The following is a 16,634-nucleotide window of genomic DNA, read 5'->3' as shown; positions in this document are numbered from 1 at the left end:
TTCAGGTATTGGTCAGCTGATAAAGACTAGTTTTCATTTTCTCTCTAATAGAGAGTCACACCTCTTAAACCCTTTGGGATGAATGTTTCCAAGGGATGCCTTCCCAAAATGTATGACGTTTTTGGCTATTGAAGACAAGTTGAAGAAGCTATTCGTGCTGCCATAATCTCTCCATACGCTCTTTCCTTCTTGTGCTTTCATTACTCCAAACTAGAAAATTTGGTAAATTTTCCTATGACTTGTTGAGCAATATTCTTAAAGTCTCAACGTGGTCCATTATTTGAGTACAACAACTCCTGATAAGGTTTACTTGGACTACTGTATCTCGGAGGTCAATTTGCAAATATTTAGCTTACATATGAGAAGACAGTTACAACCTTAAGTAGAGTGACTGGTGGTATACCTCAGTCTACCTTAAATCTCACTTTTGAAGTCTTGGAAGTGCAGTGGTTAATGGTAGTGATGGTGTATATATGTGGCTTGGTGGATCTTGTAGCGGAGAGAGAGGAGAGAGAGAGAGAGAGAGAGAGAGAGCCTTTAAAAATAATGGTAAGATGACTAGAAAAAAAGCAGAATGCAAATGCATAAGTAAATGAGAAAAGCAAAGAATAAAAGAAAGAGAAATATAGCAAGGAGGATGTTGGGCCTTCCTAAGCACATCAAGGAGGACCTGATGATAGATTCGTCATCTCGTACTCGATTTAGATTCATGAGATAGAGGTTGTGAGTCTCTACTAATGACAATGTCGAAGGTGGAGACTCGCATCTCGTGTTTTGTTTTTCTTTTTCTTGTAACTTCATTTCATATTTTTAATACAATATGATCTCCTAGCGAAAAAACAGAGAGAGAAATACAGCTATTTATCTAGTGGAAGAAGTGGTGTTGGATGGTATCTGTCGATCCAGATTCCATGAATTAAATGATAATTTTTGGGAAAAGGTTTATTATTGGTGATGGTAATGCCGAAGGTGGAATTTCTTTCCTCGTGATTGTAATCGTCTAGGTATGTTAATTTGTATTCTTTTTTCTTTTTCTTTAATATATTTCGTATGATCCTTTGGCTAAGTAAAAAAGAAATACAACTATTTATAGTGGTTTTAGAAATCCTTTTTTTAAAGAAATACAACTATTTATAGTGGTTCTAGAAATCCTTTTTTTAAGTCTACTCCAAGGAGATACTTGCACGCCTCGCTTTTAATTAACAATTGATTGCTTTGCCATGTAGCAGTAAAACTTATACAAGCTAGCTATAGCCTTTTAAATAGGCCACAACAAACCTTTACACAGTTTCCAAGTGACTCCTTTTGTATTCTTTAGACAAAGCAAAAATACATTGAAAATGGAGGAAAACAATTACAATTGCCAACTACGAGCACTATGCAATTGCACTATGCAATTGGTGAGGTCGTGGTGCGCAAAGCCCACAATCATCAGGAGGTCTTGAGTTCGGGTCTCCTTGTTGTTATTTCCCTCCCACTTTCTATATTGCACTCATCCAAAAAAATAAGTGAAGGAACAAGATATATGGATACCAAAAAGAAAAAAAAGAGAAAGAAGCCTAAAAGGCAGTGTGGCTTTAGAAGGCCCTTGTGCCCACATACAGGGGCATGCAACCCCAGATTGGGGCTCGGTGGTTATTGCTTGCCCCTATGTTTGTGGTGTGCAAGGGCATCTCATGGATATTTGCCCCTAAATAAATATTACAGACTAACTTTAACTCTTGAGTCTTGAACTTGAATATCAAAAGAAAAAGAACAATGGAGTGCATGAGGCTCCTGCTATGAAAGGTGGAAATTTCACCCTTGTTGATGCTTCTATGCATGCTCTCATTGACTTCTATGTTGGCCTAAGGGTCACGATACCTTTCAACGAATCCTATCTCTTTATAATAATTAATAATATGAAATCCCTCAATTTTATTTTGCCATCAAAATGTAGGTAAAAAAAAAAAAACTCCACAACAACCAACGGTCTATCCTACAGTTGAATTGAGCTATAAGAAAATCCAAAGAGAAAAGAGAAAACTCATAACTCATAGTCCTCGGGTCAACAGTGGGAAGTAATAGATCACTCCTTGAACGATAGAACACCTAGATCAACGAGACTACCTTGTCATCGATCAGCTGATGAGAGCTTACTTTAGGAGCTCATTTTGAGAGTCCATGGCTTCCAAGATGAAATCTGGGATTACATTTGCAGTCACAGGGAGAACCTTCAGAGAGGAATCAGGCCCTGAATCCTTCCTACCCTTTCTGCACCGGCGAGAAGGAGGGAAGGCTTTGGAGTTCGAAAGTTCTTGCTCACCTCGGCAGAGAGAGGATATGCGATCAGTATCGTCATTTTTCTTTTCTGAGATTCATTTAGAAAATAAACTAAAAATAAATTTTTTGGAATCATGAATGTATAATTACCTTAAACTCTTTCTATATAAGACAATTAAGATTTGGGAATTGGGAGTAGGATCACTCTAATCTATGTGTGCAGTTTCGGGCAAAGGAGGTTCTAGAAAAGACGACCTTGTACAAGGGGTATTTGGGACTATTGCTAAGGGGGTAAGCTACAACATTTCTCGTGGTGGCATGCCGTTTTGATTTTGAATTGGTTTGGTGGGAATCTTTCCTCTTTAAAAATTTTCAAATGTAATTTTTCTTTTCCTTTTCTTAAATCCTAGAAATTTGATTACAAATTGTACTAATTTTGGAATATTTTTACAAATTGCACTAAATTTGAAATATTTTGACACTAGTTATCAAATTATCAAAGCATATTAGGTAATAATTACAGAAGAGTTTTTCACTTTAGGTTTGATTTAGTTTCACTTCCCCTCCCTTTATTTTCCTTGCAACTGTCCTTGCAATTAGTGTTCAATAATTTGAACAAAAACCCTTATATGTACACTTTTATAAGTGTGAGTTTGATGCTAAACAAACTTTAAACTTTCTCGATCACATAACTTAACTAATGAACGCATCAAATCTTCATCATTATAAATTAAAAAAAAAAAATCAATTAAATAAATCTTAATGAGATGATTTGTTATTTCTGAAGACTGGTTGGTGATTGTAGTCAAGCTTGACTGGTGGGTCTGATTTTTATTGTTGGGAACAAACACAAAACCCCTCAGGGGAGAAAGATAAAAATAAAAAAGGAGAGAAAACTCCAAACAAGCAAAGTCATGATTCTGTCCTTTACACCTTGGTGTAGGTGATTCTAATCTTTATCATAGTGAGAGCTGGTTTAGCATTCCAAAATTAGAATAGAGATAAGTGGTCTTCTAGAGTATCCCTACCGAAATTTAGTATTACATTTCATTCAATGGTATATCCATCATTTACTAAGACTTCTTCTTTTGTATTAAAGATCCAATTCATTTTTTTTTTTAAACTTCTATGATCTGTGAATGTTGACCTTTCAATCATATTAAAATAAAACTATGTTTTTACCAGGTGCGAAATCTGTTTGAGTTAACTCATCCAATAAATATAGTTCCACTCCACCTATAGCCACGTAAAAAATTGGTGACCTTGAAATAGTACAAGATGAATATTTTAACTTAAAATATAATAGTATGACTAAATTTGTATTTTAATATAATATCAATATTTATCAAGTCTAGACAGAAATGTCTTTATACAACTTTGGTCATGCCCTCCTGGAAGATTAGAATCTTGCTTTTGATCAAATATTTTAATAACAATTATTAATACATGATCATGTGATGTCATTGTGGGTCCTTTATAGTTTATCTAATTCTCCTTTCCAAACTCCTCTAAAGACGTAAGAGAGAAAAATCAGCAGTATATGAGACTGTCCAAAAAGAGTAAGAGTTAGGTATCTAAGTTATATCCACTTGATCAAAATATTATCCTTTTTCTCAACAATTCTCCGAGAAGCTTTAAAAGGTTAGCTTTTTTTCCAAAAGTCAGCAAGTGAATATTATTAAGAAAATACAAAAATGAGAACTTACAATAAATAAATCTATTGGATCGTTATTCCATCTTTAACATGACCATCAGTAGAAAAAACAATCCAATCAAGCCCTTCCTCGTTCCTCATTAACTTCATTAATTTCTTCACCCTTCTCAGACCAAGCACTTCCGCTTTCTTTGGGAGGTAGACAGATGCCCAAGTGATAGTATGCAAGAATTTATTATTATCCCCACTACCTTTTCATAGGAAATCAGTCATAAGAATCTCAGTCTTCTAGGTGACGAAACCTGGAATCCCATAAATTAACACCAATCTAATAGAAGTAAAAAGCCTGCATAATTGCTCTAATCAACTCCAACCTATCCAAAATATAGATTTTCTTGATGTCCTTAGGACTCTTCTGCTGATGGTCACGTCAAAGATGGAGGTTTGAAGTAAAATTTGAGTTTTTTATTTTGCATCATCTGGATATGCCTAGACGTTAATTCTCTTTTCTTTAATTCTATTTTTCTTATCCTATGGCCAATATATATATATATATATATATCATATGGATAGCTGATATGGCATTGCAAGAGTTGAATAGATAAATGGTCTTCTAGATTATCCCTATCAAAATTTAGTACTACATTTCATCCAGTAGTATAGTAATCATTTATCAAGACTTCTTCCCTTACGATCCAATTCATTTTTCCCATCCATGTTCTGTGAATGTTGACTTTTAAATCATAATAAATTAAAGGATAAGGGTTGTCTAAGCCTAGCACTAATCTTATGCCAAGACTCATTATCCAAATAATTTTTTAAGGGATAAAATAACAATACTATATATTTTGGCACAGAGAACGTCTTACCAAATAAATATAGTTCTGCTCTACCTAATACCCATTCGAAATATTATGCCCTTAGGATAAAAAAAAAAAAAAAGCCGTTACTCAGTGCACAAAGGCTTCCAACACTTAAGTAGGGATCTGGGAGGGTATATAGGTAGACAGCCTTACCCCCTTTATAGAGAGGCTGGTTCCCAGGCTCGAACCCGCACCACTGCACAGGCGGAAAGATTCCTTCGCCATTGCGCCCTCATAATAGTTCAAGATATATATTTACCAAAAAGAATCATTTAAGAAGAACATTTTAACTTAAAATATAGTAGTTCAACTAAATTTGTGTGTTTAATGTAATTGCAGTATTTATCTATCAATATCTTGAGCAAGTCAAGATGTCTTTATAAATCTTTGGTCATGCCCACCTTGAAGATTAAAATCTTGCTTTTGATAAAATGTAATAAGAATTATTAATACTTATGATTATGTGAAGTTTATTGTGGGTCATTTATAATTTTATCTATTTCTCCTTTCCAAACTCCTCTAAAGACGCAAGAGAGAAGAATCAGCAGCACAGGAGACTCTTCAAATAGAGTCAGACTCATATCTGGTGTATATCCAGTCGACCAAATATTATCCTTCTTCTCAACAATTCTCTAGAGAACTTTTTTTTTTTTTTTTTTTTTGCTAGGAATCCGTAAGGTTTTTCATTAAAAAAGAATGACCGAATACACCTGATGGGCAAATACACCAAGAACCTGAAAATAATAAAAGAGTAAAAAACATAATTGGACTACCTATCTAACTTCAGCATGACCATCAGTAGATAGATAATCTAATTAGATGAATCTAAACCACGGCCTCATTCAAACATCCCAACTGATGTCTAATATTATGAAACTAGGAGGCACATTGCAGACTGATGATACCCTTAAATTTGGAGCATGCATGGCCCGAAAGCAATGAGAAATGCTACAAGTAATTGCATCCAAGTATCTCTTAAGAGTGCAGTCATTTTTGTCTAGTAATTCTCCATAGAACTATTAACTTCTTTCATCCTCCTCAGACCAAGCCCTCCCTCTTTCTTTGGGAAATAGACATGCCCAAGTGATGGTATGCAAGAACTTATTATTATCATAACTCCTTTTCCATTGGAAAATAATCATAACAGCCTCAATCTTCTAGGTAAGGAACCTAGAGTCCCATAAACACAAATCTATTAGAAGTAAGAAGCCTGCATAACTGCTAATCAATTTAAACCTGTCAGTAAAGAAAAGAAGCATGTTGTTCTATATCTGAAGCTTTTTCTTGAGCTTATCCAAAATAGGGGAGCAGTAGTGCTCAGAGACCATAGAAGCCATAAGGATAAGACTCAGATAAGAGATGGGTAACTGACCAATCTCACAACCCATACGATCCTTTAGAGTCTCTTAACATTGATCGATACACCAGTGATGAAAATCAAGGATTTTTGGGGGTTTATGGTCAACCACCATATACTTTCAAACAAGGATAAGGCATTCTAGACAGCTAGTATTTACAGCCAAGAGGCTCAAAAGAAAATGATCTCCATAGATCAAGAGAATAAGCTCCATCTCTTTACATTTTGAAATGGGCACCATCAACATTTTCTAACTTTCCACCTAAGGCAAGAAGAGAGCCTTCCATCACCAAGGTGACTAACAAAAGGGACAGAGGGCAGCCTTGCCTTAATGGTTCTTGACTTACAACTTGCACACTTTGGAATTTGTTTCCGTTAGGAATATTAAAATTCTTAATTCCTTCTATGTATCTATTTATCATATATGATTGGAAAGAATATGTATAGGTAGACTTCCTCGTCTCGAGCCTACAATAAAATTTGGAGTTTTATTGATTTTGAGATCAAGACAAAGGCCATATCCATTTCCATGCCTCGGATTTGGATTGTATTAAGAATCATCATATTGTATCTTCTTCGGGTCTTCAAATTTGACGCCTTTAAAAAGCCTTGTATTTTATTTGTATTGTCTCTGTACCTTGTTGGGTTGATTCTGTATAGTTCTCTTTTCTTTCTTTAATGTATCTAATGAGGATTAGATTTTATTTTATTTATTATTTCTTTTCAGAATGAAGGGTTTGATTAACACTACTAGCTGTGTTCCACTTAAATGTACATTAAGGGAAATATAAAATGAAGCAGCAATTTTGTAGGGGGTTCCTCCTTTTTGGGACAAACAGCCATTGCAAAAACTTCCAAGAAATTAAAGGTTATGTATCAATATATAACATACGTTTATTAGGGGTTTTAAAGGAAGAAGAAAAGACTCCTTTGAGGTGGTTGGTTAATGGAAGTTCAAAAGAAAGCCCTTTAACCAATTCAAGAATAAGAAATTACTCGTTCGCTTAAACTTTGAAAGCTTGGGAGGCGATAATCCAATCATAGGTGATCTAATATCTCAACAGTGCTGATTAGGTGAAAATGTTTAAGCAAATTGAAGCTATCCACGTGGCACACATGGTAGTGGTGACCTATCCATTAGACTTGCCTAACATGAGACTCTTATAGCAACTCCTGAGATAAAAGTATTTTAACTAATTAATTAACCTTAGCTCGATCCTAAGTCATAAATAATAAATAAATAAAAAGAAAAATAATTGAAAGGGAACCCCACGACGGCTTCAAAGGAAGCAATTGCTTGCAAGTTATATCTTACGGTAAGAGCGAAACAACTTGAGTTGATTAAAATAAAGATTCATGGCTTAAGCGTTGAACTCTTCTCCTGTCAATAATTTTTTTTTTTTTTGGGGGAAAAGATTTGGCATGCTAATCGTATAGCAAAACCTGACTGTTCTTATCCTTAAAAAGGTTCCAATGTCATTTTCAGCCTAACCTTTTATTGGTTGAACCGTTAAATCTAGGATATCGACGATGTAACTAGCCTCCTCCCATATTTTGATCTCTCATAAATTTTATGAGAAAATTTTTATCTCAATTTGGTAGGCTAACCAAGTGAGAGCATTGTTGCAAGTGTACCCAGTTGGCCTTTGAATGTTAAAAGCCCACTGGGGTTATTAGCCAACTATGGTCCACCCAATTCAACCAGTGCTGGTTCAAGCACTGAACCGCACTTTATACCATGCATATTTCCGAATTAGATCAAATACTCTATGTATGAAACCTTACTATGCCAAGTTTTGTAAACAATACTATTAGGCATGTAGTAGCTCTGGTAGAGTTCAATGGATGCAAATGAGCACGAGTCTGGATCTACTCCCCACATGTTGATCTCCCCATATGGGATCGCACCAATTAAGAGATATTAGACCACGAACCAATGGTGCATTAAATACTCTTACCCATAATCCACGTATCCCTTAAAGACGGTTGAATCTTACCCTCCCCACATGAGGAGCTGATCATGAGCACAAGTAGTTGAACTTGGTTTGACTTCCATGTGGCATAAGTAATGTTGTTCACCTTGTTAGGGTAATGAAAAACCATGAATTTTAATTTCTGGTTCACTAGCTGATAAGAGGGTAGCAATCATTTTCAGTAGGTGGAACCAAGTTAGAATGGTAGGTTAGGGCTGTCCTTGCCATGCATGCAAACTCTTTAAGTAAATAAATTGGTTATTGGTGTGATAGGACAACCCAAGGAACTCCCAAAGGAATCTAAAAAGAGAAACTCTCTGATTCTCTGTCAAATTAGCTCTAAACTTGTATGTGTATTGAATTCCTAAGTTGGATCAAAGAAATAATGGGTAGTAGCCAAGATCACAGCTTTTCCAAGAGATGGAAGCAACTAAGCGGGCAGGATGAGTGGAAGAACATGCTTGACCCTCTCGACATCGATCTCCGGCGATACATCGTCCACTACGGCGGAATGGCTCAGGCAACATACAACGCCTTCAACTCAGAGAAAGCATCCAAGTACGCCGGAAGCAGCTTATACGCTAGGTCAGATTTCTTCTCCAAGGTGGGTTTGGAGATAGATAATCCATACAAGTATGAGGTGACCAAGTTCCTCTATGCTACATCTTCAGTGGACGTGCCTGATGCTTTCTTATTGAAGTCTTTGTCAAGGGAGGCTTGGTGTAAGGAATCCAATTGGATAGGTTATGTTGCTGTGGCCACTGATGAAGGGAAGGAAGTTTTGGGGAGGAGGGATATATTGGTTGCATGGAGGGGAACTGTGCAGGCTTTGGAATGGTTCAACGACTTGAACTTCATCTTGGTCTCAGCTGATCACATATGTGGGCCGGGTTCTGGCGATGCTAAGGTGCATCAGGGTTGGTACTCCATGTATACATCAGATGATCCACGCTCTCATTACAATAAGTCCAGTGCAAGAGCCCAGGTAAATTATTTTTGCCTGCCGAGCTTGCCTGCCTTTATTTTTTGGGGTTTTTTTTTTATTTTTTATTTTTTTATTTATTGACATTTTCCTCTGCAAAAATGAAGAAGCTAGCGAGGATGAAACCTTTGCAGGTACATCTCAGGTGCCAACATCTGTGCATTTTGCTTCCATATGTATTCTTTCTCACCTTTTAAATGGCAAGGAATGGGATAGTTATTGGCACCTGAGATGTATGTTCGAAACTGTTGAGGATCCATTTTGAATTAAGAGTTTATAATAACATAAAGGATGGTTGGTAGTTAAGAAGAAGGTACGGCAAATTCAGGCTTATCTCAACTTATGGGGTCGGCATAGTTAAGAAGGTCTCTATACTAAACTCTTTTTCAATCATTTGGATTGGAGACGAGGCATGTCAAAAACTAGGGTATCAATGTGAATTCGACGGTTGAGAGTTGAACTCCCATCTGTTGAGGTGTATGTCTAGATCCTCTCAGTCGTTGAATACGTGCTGACACTCTAGTGTGGCTAGAGAAGATCTTAATCCGAAAAACTAAGCAAGAAACCTTAAGCTATATATTTCATCACTACTTCTAAGAGAAATGACTCAATTGAAGGGTTATTTTATATAAATTTAGAAAGAAAAAAAATTCCTGCTACCGTGGTAGTAAGAAATTCTTCCTTTGATTGATTGCTTGCATTGAATTAGAATAATCCCTTTCCCTTATAGGTTTGTGAATATCCCTTAGGTTATAGTATTTTTCAAAATACCTCTTTTAATAGGAATAGAAATCCCTGGTTGGTAGCAGAAAAACTTAGTCCCATCTACCTGTTTTTTCTCTATTTTTCCTCTCAATATTTTCAGAAAGGGTCAGTTTGTCATATACCATGGTGTGTGTACAAAACTTTTTGGCTTTTGGAAAAAGAAAAAGCAAGTAGATTTATTTAAGGGTACTGTCAAATGGGATGGTTCTAGATAATTGGAATGGGTTTTTTTACCGGTTTCGATCCCAATGGGGACAATCCATGAAGCGTCCTGGATATGATTCTTTAATGGTTTTGAGTACTAATATGCCAAAGACTCAAATAAGTCCAAAATTCTTATGTAATACAAATAACAAAATGAAATTGGTCCTTAACTCTTGAGTCATCAATTTGAATCTCAATCCTCGAAAGTAATAATAATTAACAGCATGATCCTTAGCTTTTATTTATTTTAATTATCATATAAGTTTTATAAGAATTACAATTATTAGTATTAATTAACTATTAATTAATTTTAAATAAATAAATATGCATATTAAACAGATCTTTTGATAGATGAGTTATTTGCTCTCCCTTGATGGCAATGCCAAAGTTGACTATAGTTTTTTTTCTATTCATCATTTGTTTTTCGTCTAAACGCTATTTTTGTATAGCTTTTTATATTATTTAATTGATTCATTTGACAATTCTTAAATAAATAAATAAATAAATAAATAAAAAGAAAGGTCTTACGACTTTAACCAGTTCTTTTTTGTTCATTGGAACTGAACCCATTAGATAGCTCGTCCGAGAACCATCCTGCCCCAAAATCAGATCGAACAATCATCTCTTTCGGTAATTGGATAGGTCAATTAATTCCAGGCTTTATTAACAAGAAGGAAAAAGAAGATAAGCATATACAACCCAATGTCTAATATTCTACATCCCCTTGGATCTTGCTTCATAAAGACATGGCCCACCAAAAGAGGGGACGACGAAGAAACACTGCCAAATAAAAACGGACCTAAAGAAGGGAACCACCCAGATACAACATGACGATTCCTACTTGTGCCAGGGACAATGGTTAAATGAGAACCAAGTTAGCCTATAATATTAAAGGAACAAAATCTGGAATTTGCTAGAACGGTCTAGACTAATCAGTTCATTTTTTTAAGGTTACTCTCAAACCACAAGTGATACACATATGTGCTTAATGCAAGCTTACCGACACGGTTACACCAAGTTTTACCAGATAATTATAGAACAAAGTATTTAAAATATAAAACTACAAAGAAGTTTGTTAGATCAAATACCAAGAAATACGAATAAAAGGAGACAATAGATCCGTACAACACAGAGATTTAACGAGGTTCACACACCAGGATGGTGTGCTACGTCCTCGGGCAAAGAAGAAGATGATTCACTATGCAGAAGAGAGATTACACCCTAACAGCGGCGAAGAAGAACTCGCCCTGAAACCCTAGCTTCGTGAAAACCCTAGAATACAATGACTCTCAACAAGCAACAGTACATTATATATATATACTCCAAATAGCGGTTTGACCCATCGGGTCGCGGTCGATCCGATCGACTACGCCCCCGCACCCCCATACGAGATCAGTGATGGGTGCTTCCATCACAGATCTCAGAAAATTTCCCATTCAGGTCGCCACCAAAATATGTCGGATCGGGTCAATCTTCAAAACGGGTCAAGAATTCGAGACAAACTTAACAAAGTTGTCGGATAATAAGGATAATAAGTGGATGCATGGAAATACATGGTAGGATATGTAATTACATGGATAGAAAAATGATCGAATTTGAAAGCTGAAATTTGTCATGTTGATAATCTAAGACTGTCTAAATATTATCATATTTGCCACATTGTTCTTCCATGTGACATAATAAGAGCCGAGTTACAAAAAATTTGTAACCACATAATAGGAATTGAATTGTGATTCTATTTCTTAAATTGGATTTGTGCTCCAATATATATATATATATATATATTTATTTATTTATTTATATATTATGATAGAAATCCATGTTGAGGGAAACTCTATCTGACAAGAAGATCTAACAATAAGAGTTACATTAGGAATCTATCATCACATATGGCAATTGTGGATAGTAATACAAACTCTATGAGAGAATAGGATTTAACATCATGTAGAAATCTGGTGAGGCATGAATCCTAATAGGAAGCATAAATTGATAGCTAGAGACTGTTAAAAGAGTAGAACTGAAACTCTTGCTAATACCACATGCTGAACATTTTCCCATTACATTAAATAGGATTCTTAGAATTTTTTTTTTTTTTTTTCCTGGCAGCAGCAAGTTGTTAATCATTTAACAAGTTCAGAGCACAAAACCCCCCGAGATTGACCCTTGCATAAGAAATGTTGGAGTTAGAAAATAGATTTATATATAGCTCAAAATTCAGATCATCAGTTCAGTAGATCTACTGATGTTAGTCCAATGTTTGGGAGTGGACATGAGATTGAAGATGACAACAGGCAATATATCGAGGGTTCATTATTATTAAAATTTAATGTTTAATTTATGGGACAATTGCCACCTCACGACTTAATCAGATAAGCGAGTTCTGTCATGTGGTAAGAAGATGCGATATCAGTTGTTGGATCTAAAGGACAGTGGATCCCGCTTGGCAGTGTTTTATTATTAGATTATTTGGTTTGTTCAATAGTACCAGAGTTTTGTTAGATAGCTTCGAGAGATAAGGATAAGGAATGAATATATTAGAGTGGATTTGGGAATTTTTCTTTGAAATGGTATGCCATGTTCAACGGAGGTCATCAGATGTATTAGTAAGGAGTGACTTGATCCAGATAGAACGATCCAAAAGAGTCAGAAGCAAATAAAAAATGACCATAAAAGAGGTAATGAATAAAGACATGCACATATTAGGTCTTGTTTCGAGTATGACCTCAAATTGAGTGGATTGGAGGACTAGGATCCAGATACCAGACCCTCTTTAGCTGTGTTCTACCACATTAATGTTCTTAGTTTTCTATTTCCTTTAAATTTAACTTTAACTTTTCCTTTTCATTGTCTTCGCTAGGAATAAGATCCATGTAGCCGACCCATTAGGTTGGGATGAAGATTTTTTTTTGTTGTTGTTAGACAGTCAAACTCATGACCTCTTAATAGTAAAGTGTTGGTCATAACTAACGTAACCATTCCCTTGAGATTAGCAACTAACTTTGAAAACCACTATGCACCCCTGTTGATATAGACTCTCCTTCCCTCTTTTCTTTAAATTTTCTACATCCAACTAAATCTTAGTGCATTCTCTTTTAGTCCATTATATCTTGGAATAAATAGATTTTTTTTGTCCTAATGTTGAACCGTGCCAAGTTAGGCACAACTCAATACCTCAGCACCATGCCAAGCCCGGCCCTAACTTAGGCCTAAGAATCTAAACCCTGGTGGGCTTGAAAGCCCAATCTTGGCCCTATTGTGTTATGGGTTTTAGGTGGGTTCAGTCTCATCGGGCCAAGCTTGCATTCCCTAATTCGTGACTTCAAATTATGTAAAATACGAGTTGTATGTGAAATTATCAACTTGGGCCAAGGAAGGTTTTTCTTTTATCTATTTTTAAATTGATTGATGTTTGATGAGAATCATTCAGATAAAATATATTTGGCATGTTCACATAAAATAAGTTGAAATCCTGTACATTGAACAATTAAGATCATCCAATTGTTGCAAAAATATTTAGAAAAAATGAATAAATATAAATGGATTAACATGAGGTCCTGCATGTTAGTTGGGTATCAAAATTTCTAGTAGTATTAAGAACCCATAAGCTCAAATTATGTTACTAAAGAAGAATAAAAATGTTAAGAGTCTACAAAAATTTGTGTTTCATATATTAGATTTATGGGTTAATGTCGCTTAGTCACTTTCATTTATTTTATTTCATTTTATTTTTGTAGTACAATTTTGTTTTTTTCTTCACTTCACTACGCTTCACTAAACCTACATCCAGATAGAGGGCCATAGCTAAGGGTGTTAATCGGTTTGATTCCGGTGTAGATAGTTTGATTCGGTTCAGCTGCTCAGTTTGAAGTTTTTTTGCCGGTTTTAAACTGGCTGCCATTGGTTCAAATGGACTTAGACATGGATGCTTCTTCTGGTTGCCCAAGATCGAGACTTTGTTAGGTCGTTTTGTTTATGTGTTTTTTAGTTGAGAAGTGTGGGTGTCTTGTTTTGCTAATGGCAATGCCGAAGGTGGAACCTGCACATCCCCTTTTCTTCCAGGTGTGAGTGTGGGCGGTGTGCCCCTGCTCATTTGATGTACTATATTTGATTTTTTTTTTTTTTTTTTTCGTTTCAATATATATGAATTTTTAGCAAAAAAAGTTTGTAGATTGAATGACTTAAACTTACTACGCATATGCTAATCAGTTTAATGATTTATTTAAATGGGTTACCAACGGTTTAAAAAAAATCACAATTTCAATTTTTAAACCCAAAGCCAAACCATTTAAGAAACAATTTCACAATTTCAATGTAAACTATTCGATTTGATTTCGGTAAAAAATTTCGGTTTAAAATTCACATGAGAGCCCTTATGTGAGCAATGTCGTTGGTTCATTACATAGCTAGACCCCACACTTATCATAAAGTAGCACTACAGTGGATTAAATCATTTTGTTGGGTTGCATCTCAGGTGTTAGCTGAGGTGAAAAGCCTAGTGGAAAAATTCAAAGATGAAGAGATCAGCATAACTGTAACAGGTCACAGTTTGGGTGCAGCTCTTGCAACACTAAACGCAGTAGACATGGTTGCCAATGGAGTGAACAAGAGCAAGGAAGACAATGCCTGCCTAGTCACTGCTTTCGTCATCGCCAGCCCCCACATCGGAGATGCCAACTTCCAGAAGTTCTGTTCTGGATTAGATAACTTTCGACTATTGCGCATCCGTAACATCCCTGACATTGTCCCCAACTATCCTCTCTTGGGCTACTCTGATGTTGGACAAGAATTGGCGGTCAACACTCAGAAGTCTGATTACTTGAAGAGTCCTGGAAATTTTTCAAGTTGGCATAACTTGCAGGCATACTTGCATGGCGTCGCTGGAACACAAGGGAACAAGGGAGGGTTTAAACTGGAGATTGGTCTTGATGTAGCACTCATGAACATGTCGGATGATGTGTTGAAGGATGAATATCTTGTGCCTGTTTCTTGGTGGGTTGAGAAGAATAAGGGTATGGTTCAAGTTGCTAATGGTTCTTGGAAGTTAATGGACCATCAGGGAAACATTGATTTTGGGCTTTGAGTGTTCATTTGATATAATCTTTAGTATGATTTTGTTGTAAATCAACTAAGTTCATAAAATGGCAGCGAAGTATGATGCTTCAGACCCCGTGATCTCTTGGCCTCTTTTGCTGAGAATGGAATTGGAAAAGGATGCAATGCTACGTCCTCGTTACAAATTTATGTAATAGTCTATTTATCTTTTCGACATGATTATTTTCCTTCAAACTTTTTCCCTGTTGATGGCAATGCCAAAGGTGAGAATCTAGTTCTTGATAATTTTCCTATATTTCCTGCATTTTGATTTTTGTCCTCAATACTATATTTTATTTCATTTTTAATATAAATCTTGGATCTTCTAGCGAAAAAACCTAAGTTCATAAAACAGTCGCAGTATGGTTTTAGGTTTTAACCAACATTGATGTAATATATATGATAAGGTATTTGGTATCCACTTGTTCCTATTCTGTCAAATTTTTGGAGGTAGTATGATTGTTTTGAACCTTCTAGAGGGATAAGTCAAGGCTTCGGCTAGGAATCTGGTGTGGGCCCATGCCCCAAAGGTCCCTTAGCTTGGCATCCTCTGGATTTCAAATCACATTCCTTATCACAGCTTTATCACTTGGAGGGCCCTATCCTTATTTCTCTTTATGCAGTCTTTTCTGCAGGAGAGAGGAATAGTTCAGTCTTCTACTTGCTGCCTATGCTGCCTAGCTATGCTGGTATGCATGACGATATCGTTCATCTATTGCTGTCTTGGAAAGGCATCATCAGAAAGTGAAAAAATATCTTCCACGGCGGCCATTGAGGGAAGTGGGATCCCAATCGTCGGATGGACCTCAGCATGTGTTATGGTGTGTGCCGGTGTTCATCCGATGGCTAGAACCCTCACCTCCTTCTACAGCTCGCCCTAGAGGATCCAAACTCTCATCAATGAGGTGGTCCTTATCTTTGGGCATAATTGCCTTTAGACAGGGACTAATAGTGGATTAAAGAAAACTTTAATGAGAAATCAGGTTGAGATAAATTGAGCAAGCTTGCCTTTTACGGAACTATCAATTATATATGAAGAGAATGGAAGCTAACACGATGGACCACCAAATCCAGGACAATTGTCAGATTTGGGAAACCGTCTCATTCAAAGTCAAAATCAGCATTAGTCACTTCTTCAGAAACCCTTGATGGGAGTCCCCAAGGAATGGTCACATTGCTACCTCTTGAGATCTACCTATCCCTTCTTGAGGGTAGTGTGGAAGTGACCAAGGAGATGAACAAGATTGCTACATGATTGAATTGATACTATTTATGGTATTATTTGATAGCCAGTCGCTACATGAATCAGTCATGACTGGACCGGATCAGATCTGAATTTCCATTGGCCTGGATCGGTCTGGATTGATCTGAAATCGGTATTTTAATGCCTTTCAGGATTATTTTTTTTCCTCTACATGTATCGAATGAGCCAAAATCAATTGGAATTGGGGATCGGCTGATTCCAATTCTATCCCTATCTCAA

At 36.2% G+C, this 16,634-nt stretch overlaps 1 protein-coding gene across 1 annotated transcript; it reads left to right on the top strand.

Moving 5' to 3' along the window:
• Positions 1 to 8,383: 8,383 nt before the first annotated feature.
• Positions 8,384 to 15,405, top strand: LOC122072305 (phospholipase A1-II 1-like). The gene is made up of 2 exons (XM_042636896.1): positions 8,384 to 9,094; positions 14,532 to 15,405. Exons 1-2 carry the CDS (start codon positions 8,459 to 8,461, stop codon positions 15,138 to 15,140), a joined length of 1,245 nt encoding a protein of 414 aa, XP_042492830.1. The 5' UTR covers positions 8,384 to 8,458; the 3' UTR covers positions 15,141 to 15,405.
• Positions 15,406 to 16,634: the final 1,229 nt, after the last annotated feature.

The sequence above is a fragment of the Macadamia integrifolia genome, chromosome 2, assembly GCF_013358625.1.
Source record: "Macadamia integrifolia cultivar HAES 741 chromosome 2, SCU_Mint_v3, whole genome shotgun sequence".
Taxonomy (NCBI): Eukaryota; Viridiplantae; Streptophyta; class Magnoliopsida; order Proteales; family Proteaceae; genus Macadamia; species Macadamia integrifolia.
The sequence above is the reverse complement of the archived record's forward strand: the minus strand, read 5'-3'. Positions and strand labels throughout refer to the sequence as shown.

Excerpts from the sequence above, each read along its gene's own strand:
- LOC122072305 (XM_042636896.1), top strand. The coding sequence starts at position 8,459 with ATGTGTATTGAATTCCTAAGTTGGATCAAAGAAATAATGGGTAGTAGC. Across the intron at positions 9,095-14,531 it reads AGTCCAGTGCAAGAGCCCAG|GTGTTAGCTGAGGTGAAAAG; the intron begins GTAAATTATTTT and ends GTTGCATCTCAG.